This window comes from Protopterus annectens, chromosome 6.part0, assembly GCF_019279795.1.
Source record: "Protopterus annectens isolate FY-2018-M chromosome 6.part0, PAN1.0, whole genome shotgun sequence".
In the NCBI taxonomy this organism is placed as follows: Eukaryota; Metazoa; Chordata; order Ceratodontiformes; family Protopteridae; genus Protopterus; species Protopterus annectens.
This window is the reverse complement of record NC_056737.1, coordinates 486,256,202-486,274,387: the sequence shown is the minus strand read 5'-3', so window position 1 is coordinate 486,274,387 and position 18,186 is coordinate 486,256,202. Positions and strand designations below refer to the sequence as shown.

General features: G+C 39.9%; 1 protein-coding gene across 1 annotated transcript in view; it reads right to left on the bottom strand.

Moving 5' to 3' along the window:
* The window catches only part of UBR1 (ubiquitin protein ligase E3 component n-recognin 1), a gene marked incomplete in the record, with an annotated part of 4,571,807 nt that overhangs the window by 4,289,908 nt on the left and 263,713 nt on the right, over positions 1 to 18,186 (bottom strand). The window contains 1 exon segment of the mRNA XM_044074213.1: positions 17,920 to 18,053. Within this exon segment, the coding sequence (XP_043930148.1) occupies positions 17,920 to 18,053 (134 nt within the window).

Sequence of the window (18,186 nt, the reverse complement as noted above, 5' to 3'; positions counted from 1 at the left end):
CCTGCAGAACTCTTGGACTAAATGCAAGGCAGATAGAACAAGAGTCCTGCAGGTGCACTGCGCCTAGGCAATGGATGCAAGAAGTGTGCCCATCTGTCAGAGACATCTTCTGACAACATGAGTCACACTTCTTGAATCCAGACACTTTGGATTCTTTAGACATATCCAGCAAAAAGAGAAATCACAACTCTAAACTACTTTGGCCAACAGGCCAGCAACACTAAATAAAAACAGAACACTACCACAAAAACACAATATAAGATAGATTTCTTTTTTTTTTTTTTTTAAAGACTAGGAAGCCTCTAACTCAAACGGCTACCTAACCGAAAGACTAATACAATACTACAGAGGGGAGGGAGGGGGGACTCTCTAAACGAGTTCTAAGGGGGGAAAACTACAATACAAAAAACCCTAATCTGACAAAAAAAGGCAGATTAATAAAGTTATACAAGCCTGAGCCAGTAACCAAGAACCTCGCAGCTGAAGCGGCAAACGAGATCTGGGTAGCTAGCGCTAGGCATCATGGGGTAAGGGGTAGCCTCGAGCCAGTAAACAGTTCTCGAGCTATAGAAGATGGCAGAGTCAGAGCTGAGGATCGGCTTTGATCCCAACCAGCAGGAATGAAGGCGAGATTGACAACTTATCAAAGCTTTCTAGAATGTCTTGGAGAAGGACTGAAGAAGACTCAGACTCTGTGAAATTTAGCATTCCTTAGAAGACAGATCTAGCAAAACCTGTTGTGCTCAAGAAATTACATTTTATAAAGTTTTGTAAAGGAATGAATGGAAGAACGACTGGCTGTTTCTAAAACGGATTTTGAGTCCAGACCCTAGAGAAAGATCCATAAAGAAGCAACAGTTCTGGTGAAATGTTCTTTGACTTGACTTGAAAGAGATTTTTCCCATGGAACGAATAACAAAAGGAGACAGCAATAGCCAAGGAAATGCATCTGGAGATGGTCTATTTAGAAAGATAACCCAATTTTTATGCTGAAAGGAGATAAAAAGTTGAGCAGTTTTAATAATAGCCTTAGTTTTGTCTAGATAAAAATGGAGTTGTCTGTGAATGTCCACTGCATGTAAATTTCTTCTTCCTTATTCTGAGTACAGGGGAAGAAAGAAGGCAAGTTAAACTGATTTACAGTTTTTGATGACAAATACAGGCATAAAAGAATGGCTGGTCATAAGGCATCCTTGTGAAAGATGAAAAATGAAGGAAAAGTCATAAGGGCTTGCAACTCGCACTCATTTTGCTGGACTAATTGCCACCAGCAAGACAATCTTCCAGGTACAAAATTTTGGAGAGGAAGAGGTAGTCGCAAAAAAAGAACAGTCAACTTTTTCTGAAGCATAACTCAAGGTCTTAATGAGGAGGAATAGATTTTCTTCATTGCAAGATATGAAGGATGCCTTTTAAAAACTGTTTGACCTCAAAACATGCAGAAAAAAGTAGAGCCAAAGGAAAGCAGGCAGAGAGGTGTGTCAACTGTGCTTTAGTGGAAGAATACACCAGTCCTAAATTGAGCTTCTCCCATACATAAGAAAAAATAGTAGGAATACCCAAAATATGATAGGGGTCTTAATTTTTCTTCAAGTACAAAAAAATATCTTTAATTTGAAAACATAAGACTTTATTGTAGCAGGTTTTAAGTTTATTGTAATACCCGTAGCACATTCTCAGAGGACAGGTCCCTAAATGGTATCAAAATCCTGTCATTCAAACCATCAGATTTAGGGTATGCAGGTTTACATGAATGACAGACACTTGTGTTATACAAGCTAGTCCACTGTGCAAGGTAAACTGTAATGACCATCACTGGCCAGGTGGAAGAGAAGGGAGAAAAGAAAATGGTGTACTTACCATAATGTTAAATCCATGTTGTCTTCTGTCTGCCTCAACCTGTGGGTTATTGGATCAAAGGCCAGCACTTCATAAACTTCACCTCCAATTCTCCACCTCCTCTCCCATAACACTCTGCATAGCATCTCCTAAGATCCAATACCCTATCATACCTGACTTGGACACAAAGAATCCCCCCCCCCTAAAAAAAGGTGAGCCCAAGAGCAAAGGGTCTTAATAGAATTTGGACCGACCTGAAAGACCACAGAGAACAACAAATTATCAGTGACAATTTGCAGAAGGCTTGGGAAGTCAAACAGAGCGAATCACAGTATCTTCTTTGTTCATCAGTCACTCGTTTTTCCATCCTAGTGAAAATGCTGAATCATTTTCAAAACTGCATCCCCCAAAGGAAAGCACCTTTATCAGGGGGGCAGGAGACATGGTATTCTCATCCTCCGACTCAAAGCCTACTGGAGGATGGATGGGTTGAAGAATAAGCAAAGGATTCTACCCTTATTCAGTGTATTCTTCTTCTGAAGAAAATGATTCCCTACCTCTTTTATGAGGAGAGGGAGAAGAAGTACTATGGGGGCTTTAGAGACATAATTGCCATAAAAAGCTCTTGGAAAAAAAGTTACATCACTCTCTCTCTTTTTTTAATCCTTATGAGAAGGATCAGAAAGAGAAGTTATTTTAGTTTTCTGCTTATTTTTGTTTAGATCATCAGCACAGTCATAGTGGGGAAGATCCAACCCCCCAGTAACCGAATAAGGGCAACAGGAATGACTTTCTCGGACTAAGATTTGTGTAATGCCCTTGTGTCCCTTAAATAAAGAAACAAGGTTCCCCCTACACAGCCAAACCAGCAGTCTAACCGGTCATGGTGTACGTTCCTGAATGTTATGTCTCATCAACATCCAGCATGGCTGTGACAGTGGGAAAAGCAGCTAAAACCAGGAAGTTTGAGGGCTCCACCAAGCAACAGAACAGAGAGCACGGTCCAACCAGACAAGAGAAGCTTCAGGCTTTGACTTTTTGTGGCTGGGGGAGTACATCTGAGAATACTCATAGCACATCTCTTCTCACATAAGCTCTTTCAGTCTGTGGTTCCCTAAATAACTGTTACATGAAGCTAAGAAACTCAAACTTTTAGGAACAAAGAATGTACAAGCAGAACACTCTTGAGGATGTGACTGCGTCAGAAGCAGAATATATTTTGCACGCCTATCTTTACAAGGAATGCATCCCATGGTCACATTTACCATTCTTAGCTGTAAGCTAGCAGTCAAACATGAAAGGAAACCTGAAGGTTCTTCAATGAGGGCACTTATCGACCCACATGCAATGAACTGGCACAGACCGTATTGGCTGACAAACCAATATGAAGTCTCATGCTTCCAAGCTGGCATTAAGAAAGTTCTGGGGAGTTTCACACCCTTATGTCCCACTTATTATTCTTTCGCTTAGATAATAGGTCTGACGTTTGGTGAGAGAGAAAGGTGCCCAAGCTTTGGTATGCTGGCCAGATGCAAAATATCCTTGATAAGAAACTTCTCATATGCAAGCAATGCTGATCAATGAAGGACATCAGTTTTTACACAACCTGTTTATGTTATCTACGGCTCCACATTTTATTATTGAGAGGAAACGATGCAAAACTAAATTATGGGAAGAAACTAATCAGCAGCCAGTTACACCAGGTCTTTCATGCAACTGTGAATAAACATGATTACTGCTTTTTGCCTTAAAACTCATTCTGAATTTTAGTCAGCATATCTGAAACAAAACTGACATACATGGATGTAGAATTCTAGTGCTAACCAAAGGCAATGTGAGAGAAGCACACGGTACATGATTAGTCTATCATGGGAGAATATCAGCTAAATACATCTCAGACTGCAAAATGGTACAGAATCTGACCAACTCAATCTGAAAACTGCCAATTAATACAGTTACTTCATTACCTTAATGGCAGCTAGTGATGGCCTACTGTGAAAGATGTACTTCTTGTAAGACCGTTTCAACATCTATTTACCGTTGAGACTTCTAAGATGACTGCAAATTGAGTAACAGCTTAGTTTTAGCTCTTCCAGTGGGAAGACAGAAACCCAGCAGAGAAGGCCAGTAGACTTGTGTTTGAGTAAATATCAGTAACTGGTTATTAAGTGCACTGCATGGATGCCAGAAAAAAAAATACAGCAGACCTGAAAGAAAATCAGCTACAAAAGGTAAGTAAAAATACTGACTGGGAAAAGTTCTGCAGCTGTTCAGCAAATGCAACCTCCAGACATGACTTCCAGTAACCTAAAGGAAACTATAACAACTGTACAGACCTGGTTAAAATAAACAAAACACTTATGGACTATATCAACTCAAACAATAAAAGGCTGGAAAAAATAGAAAAAGCTTTAAACATATATTGAGAGGTGATAAAACTGCAAAAATCAGAGGCTGAAATGAAGAAAAGGCTGGCTGAATATGACACTGCTCAAGAGGAGAGGTTTCAAAAATAACAGAATCGAGAACAGAGAATATAGGGAAAACCTGAGATTTTAAGCTGCAAGGAACAGATCGTATTAATTTTATGAAAGCACAAAGTAACTGGACGAGTATTTCACAGCAGCAGTTGTTAGCTGAAAGGGTACATCGTATGTATGCTCCAAACCTGGTTATGAGAAAGCAACATATACCTTCAATAATAAAGATGCAATCCTATTAGTAGAAGGAGTTGATTCTGATAAAACTGTGGCAGAAGAACAAGTACTAAAAGTGGGAAACAGCAGAGTGTTTGTGGAGAATTATTACTCATTGTACACCAGGCAAAAGGAGTAAATTTATTCCACTATTCACAGAATGTTGAGAACAGGCATGGGATTCAAATTGTTGTAACCAGCTATCTTCAAAATATTCTTCCCTGGAGGAACAAAATAATTTTTTGATGTAGTACATGCTAAGGAGGAAATACAAAAGTATGCCTTAACAAAAAGTGAGCTATGAAACAGGAGATTCTGCATCTTGTTCTTCTGGTAATAAAGACCACAGAGAGACTGTGCGAGTGAAACCTTTTCTAATGTTTCAACAGAAAATGCTGGAGAAAAGGAAGGGAGCATGAGAGTTGACTAGAAGAATCAAGAGTACATTGAGAATGAAGCAGAGACAGGATCTGGGAGATGGAGATGAACAGGAATAAAACCAGTAACTTGGAAATTGACAACTGTGGGATTACAAAGCAATAATTATATTGTGAAATATGACAGAAAGAAAATCTGGAAATATTGGACTCATTTGGACTTCACTGAACTTGTGGGGGACTCTAAAGCATATGCTCTACATCATGTCATTAATGTTTGGAAAAACACTTAGGGGAGGGGATGCGGACGGACAGAAAGTTAACTAAGTAAATCAAATTTGTTTCTTAATAGTACTATTTTTATAGTGTATGCTTTTCATTGCATGGGCAGCCACGGTGGTGCAGTGGTTAGCATTGCTGTCTCACAGCAAGAGGTTCTCCGGTTCGATCCTCGGCTGGGGTGCCTTCTGTGCGGAGTCTGCATGTCCTCCCTGTGGTTGCGTGGGTTTCCTCCAGGTGCTCCGGTTTCCTCCCACATCCCAAAGACATGCTGCAGGTGGATTGGACACTCTAAATTGGCCCTAGGTGTGCGTGTGAGTGCGCCTTCTGTGGAAGGTTGGGCGCCGGGCTGGCAACTCGACACCGTAAAACTCCACTGCCATTCAATGTGCGGACAAGGTGATCCGCTGTGGCGACCCCTAACTGGGAAAAAGCCGGAAGAAGAAGAAGATGCTTTTCATTGCATGTTATAAAGTAACATTTTCAAAGTTATTTTTGTGTGTAACGGGGATACTAGATTCTCCTGTTTTTTTTTTCTCTCTCCATTCTTCTCTCTCTCTCTCCTTGTTCAGTTTTAAGAAATGTAAGCACTGCAATGTATAAAAAAAAAAGTTTCATTGAAATAGCATGGCAAAAGAAAAATTAATATGATTTTTCTCTTCTTGCATAGGGAATGACTGGATTAAGGCCCTTAGTTTGAACTGATAGTAAGAGAACACAAGTAAATGGAAAAGAAGACTAAATAGCTTAATTTTTTTCCAGCAAATAAATGTATGCTTAATACAAATTCTGTATCTGGTCCTCATAAATCTATGAAGGCAATCTGATAAAGAGAAATTGGCTACAATCTGATAAAGAGAAATTGGCTAGGAAAAAAAAAAAGAAATTAGGTAAGAGATAATGTTCTCTGAAAGCAATAAAGTGTTTTCCCAGCTGGAAGAGCTATGAAGTTTAGACAAAACCAAACAGCACTTAGTACAAACAATGACTGCACTGTACGTCTTTATCACGGATAACCTTTCTTTTAAGTCGCCTCAAGTAGGAGTGTGGCTGTCAGTTTGGGATATTTGTTCCTATTAGGAGAGTAAAATTTCAATATATGAAGATGTACGTAGTTTTTGCGCTAGTATTAAATGAATAGGCTTTTGGGCATACTGAGGTGTGTTTTTTTTTTTTTTGAAGGCTTTCAATAAAACAAAGTACTGTAAGATGTGACATAAGCTCAAATGGACATGACAAGAAACAAATGTATAACAAAGTTAAACCTGCCAAACAGTGTATGCATGTAACACAAAAGGTGGAACTGGACATTTAACAAAAAAGTTGTTAAACATAAAAGGTTGGAATAACAACTTTTCATAGGTTCAGAGGAGGTTACTAGGCTAATGATTCTAGGGCCTTTACAAGCCTAGCCATGTAAAAAACCTGTGTACCTTAATTGACTGCAGTTAGATGGTCATCACTACCAGAGAGATTCTATGATCAGCACCAACTACCCCTGTCCATGAGGGACAGAAGTGACACCCCCATAGATTAATTTACAGTCAACCATACAAATGTCAAAGTTGCTCTTAAATGGGGTCATTGAATAGTTCTGCTTCATGTGATGTAGGAGCTTATTCCAGTTTGTTAATATCACAGGCCAGGTTGAGTTCCCTGAAGTGAGTGACTCTTATCCCATTTGATTTGCAAATGTGCAGCATTTCCATTAGGGCAGAGTCAAAGACTGCTCTCTAGGCCAGGCACACGTCGCCTCTCAGCAGCGTGTATGATACAGAGTACAGTAACAAGGCTTTCATTCTTTTTATGCAAGTCATATTTCGGAGGCCATGGATTCTCTTGGTTAGAAACGTCTGTGGTCTCTACAATTGCTGCAGGTGTCTGGCGAGATACATACAGAAGGGAACATTATATTCATTTAGTGGCCTGATAAGGGTCGAGTACAGTGGAGTTATAACCTGCTTAGTTACTGGATGCGATGCCCTTATTTAGGAGATGCATAATGCAGAAGGCTTTCCTTACCACTATGAACACACGGTGATCGAAATTTAGATTGTTATCAACCTATGTTCCCAACTCTCGCACTACTGGGTTTGAGCTTAGAAGGGTGCGATCTATATCACAACTGGCAGGGGCTACGTCTTTGCCAAAAGGAATAATGAAGCATTTTTTTGCATTTAGTTTTAGTCCATGACTTTGGCACCAGTCACTTGTCTGCATCAGCCCCTTCTGTAATAGGTTTACATCGCTGGGGGACTATGATTGCATCCAGTTTGCAGTCATTGGCAAACTTAGTATGCCACATCTACTATTACCTGGACCTCAGAAACTGATTCCAAATAAGACGGCTCAGCACAGATCCCTGTGGTACACCACTGGTAACTAGTCTACTGGTGGAGGTGGACTCCCCAACTTTGCCAGTGTGTGTTCTGTTAGTCAACAGTTGGCTACCCATCATCTAGTGATGTATGGGTTAATCTCCAACTGGGAGGGTTTCTCAATGATCTCAGAGTGGGGATTGTGTCAAAAGCTTTGTTTAGATAAAGAAAGACTGTACATACTTATTTGCTCTCATTCAGGGCTCTGGTGACTTTCTCAAAGTCGTCCACCAAGTTTAACAAGCAAGATCTACCCTTGACAAAGCCAACTGAGCCAGGTCAAGTGTTTGAAGGTCACATGTGTCCTTTTTGACAAGGTCCATGACTACTATTTCCATGGCCTTGCAGATAAGGCTGGCTAGGCTTGTTGGTTGATAGTTTCCTAGGTCGGCTGATGGACCCCCTATCTGCAAGAGGATTACTGTTGCTATTCTCCGCTTTGCTAGAACACAGCGAGTGCTCAGGCTATGGTTAGTGTGTGCCAAGTGGTTCCGCTAGGTATTCTTTGAGATTGTTTAGTAAGCAACCTGGGGTGTTTTCTAGTCCCAGAGAGGCCATGTTTTTGGCCTTGGAGAGCACTTGTATGATCTGTTCTTTGGAAATATTCAGGAGAAGACTGGTGTCAGGAATGCTTTGGGATATGGCTGGTGGGGACAGGGGAGCAAAGTTATTGCCATATCTGTCAGCTAGCAGGTTGGCAATTTCCTCAGGGTCAGTGTGAGTAGTACCCTCCACTACAAGTTCACCCCACAGCTGGGCATTCCATTTTAGGTTTCAGATGTAGCTAAAGAATACCTTATGTTGTCTTTAGCTAGGGATCCTAATTTAGTTGCGCAACTACCCTTACAGGCTTTTCCAATGTATCTGATTTGCTTGTTCAAGCTGTGGAGGTTAGTCTTCCTCTGTTGAGTAAAGTTCTCTCTTGTTCTTAGATTATCTGTTTCTTTCTTTTGTTATAACTTATTTATACTTGGTCCACCAAGGTGGCTTTTTTTTTTTTTTTTTTTTTTTTTGGAGGACCTGGTTTTAGTCCTGTCAAGTAAAGCTGAGTCAATACATTTGCTTAAGTGGCTATAAAGAGCATTTATGTGCTCTTCTACATAGGAGTCATTATTGACTGTGTTAGTAGTGGCATTGACACTTTTTATACCATAGTTTAGTAAGCTATAGTTTGCTTTGGAGAAATTTTTCAATTTTTTTGCTCCTGTGGGGGTGTCAGGTCTTAATTTTACTTTAAACAAGACTGATTTATGGTCTGACCTTACCATGCAGGGCAACACTCAGGGGGGGGGGTAGTGCAATGACACCCCCCCCCCCATGTTGAACACCAGGTTTAGGACATTTGAGCCCCTTGTATGTGCAAATCAACTGTTCTAGGGCATTTGAATTAAAAAATCAAGGTACCACAGAGCAAACATGTTTGTGCTCGTGCAAGTCACCCAATCAATGGAAGAATAATTAAAATTTCCCATGATCAAGGTGCTTAGCCTAAAGTCCAGGTAGGCGGTGTGTTTCTCCTGGTTCATGGTGTGGGACCTGTAGCTAGTGATGATGATGAGGCCTGAATGTGTGAAAGGCATTGTAGCTTTGTATGGCTGGGGTGCTCTCTGTGGCCTTGCCCCAAATCCCTGTGACTGCACAGACATCAGCATCTTCCAAGGTGAGGAGTGCCTCCAGGAAGTGTGTTTACTGTTTAGACTCCTAGCATTAAGCAGCATGACCTTGAGTTGGTCTCTAGTGGATTTCTTTATGTCGGCTGAGGAGAAAGGCGAAGGCCATCTCAGGCAAAGCAGTATGGTCTGTCAACCGTGTCTTCCCAGGCGGTCACATACTGGAGCCCCCTGAAGTAACACCAGAAGCTAAGCTAATTAATGAAATCAATCATTCTTTGTCTGTATTGTGGCATCATCCTAGGTGAAGGTAGAATGGTGCTTGGGGGCTAGGGACATACATTCCTGGAACACAATCTGACAGTTCAGTCACGTCTCTCTTCATGCAGTCCAGATAGGTACGTCTCAAGTCATTCACTCCAACATGTACTATGACAGAATCATAATGGTAACTGTTGCTGAGTGACTTGAGTGCATCCGTGATTTGATGGATTTGGCACCTGAAAGGCAGCTGACCATGACCTTTTTTATCCAACATGGTGAGAGGGGCATCCGTGCGTCTCACTACTGAGTCATCTATGAATAGGCTATTAGGGTTTGAGGTGTTTTGTCTTGGGAACTTAACTGTTGAGACACTGATGTGTTCTGTGTGTAGTGGTGAACTCTGATCATGTAGCAGTATGTGTAGGTTGTTTGGGCTTGGGAGGTCTCTAGTCTTTTGGTAGGCTTAGTACCTCCACATATGTGGGTTGACATGTCTTCATCTTATCTTGTGCAGAGTGGAGAGGTGTGTGTGCTGACAATCTATTTGATGTCTTGTTTATTATGTGAGAGGACTGATTCTACTTTCGTGGTATAGTTACATCTCTCACATACAGTATTTGTTTGCTTTAGAAGCAAGTGGTTGTCAGTATACATGAAGCAATTGCTACATTCCCTCAGGATGCCCATGTCAATCAGTCTGGCTGGAGAAATGTTGGGAAACTGACTACCCAAAGTAGCAAGTAATTCTCAAGTAAACTAACTTGTAACAGGGCAAATTAGATCAGTTATTCCTCTAGGATTAACAAGGGGACTTATTCTATAGAAGATCAGGGATAAAAAGGGGGACAATGCTGCTCAGTGCTCAACTGTGCTGCCTGTAGTGCAGACGTGTGCAGCTATGTCGCCCGCAGCAGGGAACCTGGGAGGGTTTCACTGACTGGGGTCTAGGAAAAAAAAATAGTTTCTAGGCGTTTGCTTCTATACAAGGCACCTCTAACACCTGTTTGCAAGGTGCTCAGCTACGCTCAAATGTGAGGCTTACATACAGGCAAAATTAAACAGTTGTAAACTAGTCCGCCAATAGGAAGTCACACAATGATGCTTCCTGCAGCAGTCCCTAGCACAGACAAGACTACATCCACACTCTTCTGGCACAAGGCTGTAGGGGAGCCCTCCCTAATGTAAAATGGCTGGATTTGAATTCAAGTGTATGGAAAAACAAGCTAGATTCAGCAAGTCTGGATCTAGTCTATACTAACTAAGCAATATTTCAGTGCAAAACAAGTACAGGTAACAAGCATGCACAAACAGTAAAAACAGTCAAAAAGGCACAAGTTAATGCAGTATGACAGTAAAATACAGATGAAAAGGTCCAGATCAAACTCAAAATAATCTTAACTCCTTGTTCTTAACTTTGGATGGCTTGGATTCAAGCAGAAGCACTCTGGGTCTCTGACAAAGAACACCACACACAGAGCAGCTTCGGTTAATTGAGCTTAAACCAGAACAAAACACTTAAAATAACAAGCACAATAAGACTTCAACCAGCAATTCCCAGATCAAAAAGGTAGAGGATACCCTTAACTTCCCACAACAGTGAAGACCACAAACGTTAATACAATGATGCTTTCTGTAATATCTTTAAATGTCAATGGTCTCACATAAAAACAAAAAAGAATACTGAACTATATTAAAAAATGTAGAGTGCATATAACTATTCTACAGGAGATGCACATGGAAAGAAATTAACATGTGAATTTAATAAAGAAAGGTTTTCAGGATGGTTATTCAGTGGAACACCCGAGACAAAGGAAAACAGGAGTACTTACATTAACTCTAATACTTCTAATAGTGATAGAAGATGATAAAAAATATAATATTGGTAGTTTTCAGTACTAAGGGGCTACTGGTGAGGGAGGAGGATTACACTGGTGTGTATTTATATTCCACCTAAAACTGCTACATTGGAGTTTAAGAAAATTCTGGGAGAAATAATCAGCTTTCAGCAAGGAATATTACTTATATGTGGAGACTGGAACTTAATTTGCAGCAGTGAAGATGTCTGGGGGCCCAAAAGGGAAAATGTAACAGAGGAGGGAAGGCTTTTGAAGACATTTATGAAAGTATTTGGCATGGAAGATGTGAATTCAGTAATAGATCTCCAAGATACAAAAGTATTGGGCTAGGCTAGACACTATATACATATCATAGGAACATGTACATTTAATTTAAATTCTTGACACAAACCCAGTAACTATTTCAGATCATGCACCAATAACAACTAAAACAAAAACACAGGTTAATGAAATAAAAATGAAACAATGGCATTTTTCCATGTAAATGCTAAAAAGAAGAATTTAAGGAATGGGTAGTGGAAATTATTCAGGAGCCATCAGAAAAGACAGCAATTTATTTTGAAAATATAGCTAGGGAGTGGGATAAAATTTAAAGTGTAGTTTAAAAATAGGGTAGAAATAAAGAGAGAGAGATGTGATTAAGTAGTAAAAATTATTTCGAAAGGACTGAAATGGTACTGCAGAATAGGGAGAATCTCACAGAAGAAGAGGAGAAGCAAGGGCAGAATGTTAAATAGAAAATGAGGGATTACCTTGATAATATGCATGAGTTGAGAAAGACTGCTGTTAAACTCCTTTTTGATAACTCTACAGTACAAAAACTTTTATAGCACAAGGACTTGGGCAACAGAAAGTAGAAAGGGGTGTCACCAATCTTAGGGAGCCAATAACAAGGAAGGTAACAAGATTCTGTACACGTATTAGAAATATTTTGTATATTCTATGAACGACTGTATAAAACAGAGAAATAAGGAAATCAAGAAAGGGTACAAATGGAAGTGTTTATGGAAAAATTAAATATGCCAAGGTTAGAGGCAGATGAGGCTCAATGACTAACAATTAGAATAGGAGGACATAAGATAAAAATGGTGATGTATAACCAATCTACAAGAAAGTCCCCAAGAATAGATGGTATTCCTGTGGAAGTTAGGAGGCTAAAAGGGAAAAAAAAAACTGATAAAGACCTGGAGGGTTTTGTTTAACAGTATGTTGAGAAGAACCAACACTCCTGATAAAGACGTGGTAGCTGTAATACCTAAACAGTGTAAAGATCCATCAGATCCAGTTTCATACATGCCCATTTCAATACTAAACCAGGATTGTGAAGTGTTTATGTCTATAATGGCTAAAAGAATGGCAAAAGTGATGCCAAAAACAATAGATATGGATTAATGTGTTTTTTGCAGAGGGAAGGCAAACATTTGACTGCATTAACAGAATACAGATGATCCATAGGTAAGCAGAATGCAAGAAAATACCACTTTTACTGGTGGTAGGTCTTGATGTAGAGAAAGCATTTGACAGAGCAAGCTGGGACTTCATGAGGAGGGCAATGGAAGCATTTGGATTCCCTGATAAAATTATAAGGTTGATAAAAAGAACATATGAGGGATCGGAGGCAAAAATTGAAGTGGGTGGGGTCATCTCTGATCATTTCTGCTCGAGAAGAGGAACCAGGCAAGGGTGTCCTCTTTGTCCTTTGGTATTCGCCTTCTATTTAAACTACTGGCAAAGAAAATAATGACTCATATTCATGGATATACTGGTATGGTAGCCAAGAAAAGTTGGCTCTATTTGCAGATACTATTTTATACCGGACAAAAAGGGGCATTACAGTGTTCTGGAACATTTTGAGGCAGTTTCAAATCTTTTCAGGATACAAAATTAATGAAGCTAAAACAAAGGCAACAGCGGTAAATGATGTACCAACACGGACTTCTTCAGCAATATCCATATTTATGGGGACATGATAAAATGAAGTATTTAGAAATATGGATTAAAACTTATTCTGGTGTAACAGCTAAGGAAATGTGGGAAGACGCTAAACAAAAGAAAATACAAAAATTGAGAAAATGGAAGCTCTGTTATATGGATATGGATAGTAAGATACAAGCACTCAAAATATTTTTAGTCCCTTTAGTCTTGTACACAAGTCAGGCATATTTTTATCAGGCAGAGAAGTTGTGGATAGCAATTAATAAACAGCTGAAGGATTTCATCTGGGAGGGGAAGATGGCAAGAGGCAAGCGGGATAAAACAGATTATTCTAATAGAAGAAGGCAGATTGAAATTACCTGATTTGAATGGGTATCTCAGAGCAACACAGTTAAGGCTCCTATACATAGCAGAAGCAGAAAACTATAATTCAAAGTGGAAAGGAATGATTATGAAAGAGAAGAGAAGCTCAATAAACAAAGAGACTGAGATTTTGGATGGAGACCTTTAAGGAAAATTATACAGAATATTATATTATATTCATGGGCGGCCACGGTGGTGCAGCGGTTAGTGTTGCCGCCTTACAGCAAGAGGTTCTCCGGTTTGATCCTTGGCTGGGGTGCCTTCTGTGCGTAGTCTGCATGTCCTCCCTGTAGTCGCGTGGGTTTCCTACAGGCACTCCAGTTTCCTCCCACATCCCAAAGACATGCTGTAGGTGGATTGGACACACTAAATTGGCCCTAGATGCGAGTGTGTGCACCTTCTGTGAAGGTTTGGCGCCGGGCTGGCAACTCGACACCGTAAAACTCCACTGCCAATCATGAGTGGACAGGTGATCTGCTGTGGTGACCCCTAAAAGCCGAAAGAAGAAGATACAGAATATTATATTCATAAAGTATTCTAAGAACTAAGCCAAAATGGGAATGGAGAAAAAAGATTCTGCAATATGGATGACTGCAATTAGGAGTACAGACAATAAGCAAGAGGGGGCTGGAATTTATCTGAGAAAACTGGCAAAGGAACCAAGGTATTGGGAACAAATAAACAGAGATGGAAAGGTATTAGAATGGGAAGACAGCAAGAATTTATTTCGACTGCAGGACAGAGATAGTCTTCCCCATCAAGGATTGATATCAGAGCATAGGCAAAGAGAAAGCAGTGGGGTCTAAAATGAAAGACCAGCACTAGCAGAGCTTTTAGCAGAATCGAGAACAAAAGCTTCATAAAAAAAGGAATAATTAGTAGAGTTTATAAAATATTGCAAGAAAACTATAAAACCAATCAGAGGAGGTTAAAAAGGATTGGGAAGAGAAATTAGATAAGCAAATCACAAAGAAACAATGGGGGATACATGTACGTCTCCTCACATACGCAGCAACATCTAGAAGATTTCGGATTTTTGCCTGGAAATGTTTACATAGATATTGTTATATCCAAAGTAGACTACAGAGAATTTTTCCTCAGGTAGACAGCAAATATTGGAGGCATGATGAAGAAAGAAAGAGGTAACTGGGAACACATTTCCTGGGAATATAATGAGCTGGCAGACATTAAAAGATCCCCTGCAGACTCCTGTGTCAGAGATACTGGTTGAGCAAGTTGGTGCAACTAGGAAAGTGATTTTTCTGAGCTATGATACAGAATCGAATTGCCTAGACATAGTAAAGTCTTGCTGAGTCTAATTATGGTGGCTGCCAAATAAAAAGCATTTACTAGAAAATGGAAATAAAAGTCTAAACCAACTGTACTAGAAGTAGTGAATACAGTAACAGAAATAAAACTGGAATTGGGATATTAAGAAAAAATGGGAACTGTGGGGACAATACATACAGGGAGGAATGAGAAGAAGACAGGACTTGAATGAGCTATGTAATGCTTGGCTGACTGATTGGGTAGATTATGAGTGATGTAGAATGCTTGCAACTAGGATTAAGTCAGTATGGTTTGTGATGTAAAATGCTTGCAGCTAGGATTATGTCAATATGGTTTGTTTTCATTTATAAAAATGTATGACTATGTCACAGGTGATAATTTAATGTGATGTTTTTTGTTTAAAAAAGAAAAAAAGAAGAAAAAATAGAAATCGTGGGAACAATACATGTAGAAAAATGTTTTGGAGGAAGAATGGTGATTAAGGTTTATAGGAAGGCTGGAATTGAACAATTTATGCAATGTGGGATTGATTATGTTTTAAAGAACAATATCTGTGATGTAGAATATCTGTAAATGTGAACATATTAGTATGGTTTGATTACTTTTATATAAATGTAAGTCTGCCTATGTCACAAGTGATAATTCAATAAAGGAGTTTCTTAAAAAAAAAAAAAAAAAAAAAAAAAAAAAAAATCGCAAGGCCAACAATTCAAGACAGCTTCTCAGGCTAAAGACAACCTCAAAGTCTTCTAAAGCTATGAGTGAAACCTCAAAAGGTAACATTAAGCAGTGTGCTAAACTGGTAGCAAATGGTACCACCTTCACTGAGCAAAGTGACATATCGAATCGTCTGGCCGGCAAATTCTGCTCATACTTTAACTTCTACTCCCCCCGCCACCCCCTGTGAAACCCCTACCAGCATACCACCCCCCAATTATCAGCAGGGAGCATGTCATAGTGTTGCACACAAAGGCAAAAAAGCCAGCCTCAATGGGACCCAACAATACCCAGGTTGTCTCCTTAAAAGCCTGAAACATGATCTATCAGGACCTCGAGTCACTTTTCAACTACAAACTAAAAACAGAATGTATCAAGTGAATGGAGGATGGCAACAGTTACCTCCATCACCTACTTCACAAGGAAGGATCAACAACCAACCCCCAGAAACTAAAGACTCAATTAGTCTGACTAGTCTAATATGCAAAGCCATGAAAAGAACTATCACAGAAATGACCAACAAAGATACTGGCAACCTACAAACACTGGCCCCATCTTGGTTTGGTCTTCTCAAAGGAAGGTCATGCCTACTTAACCTGGTAGACTTCTCTGAGAAGGTAAATAATGCGATGGATGAAGGGAAAATCATGCATACCACCTACCTAGACCTGACTAAGGCATCTGACATAATACCAGACTCTGACATTGTGTTCAAATTCACTGAACAAGGCATAAAACCCTGCATAAATCAATGGATTGCCAGCTGGCTCACAGATACGACCCATAAAGTCAGGATTGGTGAGACCACCTCCACCAAGGAGCAGGTCACAACTAGAGCACCAATGGGCTTGATGCTGGGCCCACTCTGTTTGGCATCTACTTCTCAGAGGTCAAGGCTAATGGTTAAAGGCCTCTGGATCACCAAGTTCACAGGCAATTGTAAAATGGAAGCTATCACAAATCACCCCATAACACTAACATCATGTAAGGGGGACTAACACAGACACATGACTGGTACCAAAACCACGGATTAAAACTAAATGCAAAGAAGTGCATTATAGTGCCTTTTGGGGGAAAAGTCTACCTAGGCACATTACTCCATTTATAAGATACCCCTAAAAGTTAACCCAGTAGTTAGAAATCTGGGAAAATATATAGACAGTAATCTGGCATTTGATCAACATGTAGCCAAGGTATTAAGAAAATCATACTATATCACCTAACTTAAAAGCAAGGAGATAACATCCAGATTCAAGGAAGTTATAAAAGCACCCTACTCATTCCTTATTAGACCCATCATTGAGTACAATACCCCCTTTGGCATGTACCTGGCTAAGCATATGCAACAGTATGGAATGCCCATAGATGTTCTTCAACAGAATCTAGGGTATTACCACATTGTTCTACACAGATCACCTTACAGCCCTGTCTCCTTACTTGGTCTCCTACAGGTTGTTGAGAGGTGACCTGTACTTGGCATATAAAGTATCCTTAGATCCAGCCCTCATGGAGCCTTTGCACAGCCATAAAAATGAGCAGCACCAGAAAAAGCAGCTCCAGGGATTTGAACTTTCCTTGCAACATAAACAGAACAAGCTGGCGAGACAGATAAGCAACTCAAAGGATCCCCAATGCATTGGAACAGGTTCACCATCCATGTGGAGCACAGTCCACTCCTAACCCTACTCATATATAACCTTGACCACTGGATGAGAAATCACAAATTCATCCCTTGGCTGGTCTCCAGGTCTCTTATAGGCAGAGGCTAGCAGTAAACATTCCCTAACTGACACACACACACACACACACACACACACACACACACACACACACACACACACACACACATTACGTTTTAGCAACCTCCTAACTAGCATACCCCTCCTAACAAATATGACCTCCCAATTGGGGTTGATTTACTTAGAGACCATGGTGCTTGTTAGCCAAGTATATACCTACGAACCCATGATATTCGGAACAAAACTAGTCAACTCACTATAACTTTCAAATAGTCATCTTCATTACAGCCTATGCACATTTTGGAACACACAATGACATGTTTCATTTATGAGACATCACTGTAACAGTACATGCACTTTTTTAACACACACAACAGTATAGTTTATTTATAAAATGGAATCCAATATGTTTGATGTTAAACTTGATATACATGGTCAGTGGCTACAAATTTTACTTGAGAGGTAAAGAAGGGTAAAGCACGCTAAAGATGAATGACTATATGTGGTCGTAACAAAGCCAAGGAAAAGCACAATGCAAGGAAGATTGTTAATTAGAGGGTAAATTGAGCTGCATACCGAGGCTGAAGCTCAAGACATAGTTCCTGCTCCTCTCGCTGCCAGACCATCATATCTACAGCATAGTGTAACAGAATGGAAAACAACATCCTGCATCGTTCTGATAGTCCATCCTCTAGCTCACATTGAGGATTCTGGAATGAAAGTAAATTACAGATGTTTAGATAACCACATTACTCAAACTGCTGTTCCATAACTATATAAAGTTTAAATAAATATAAAACAGCAAATATGGATGAACAAAATTAGCAGACGCAGTCTTTTATT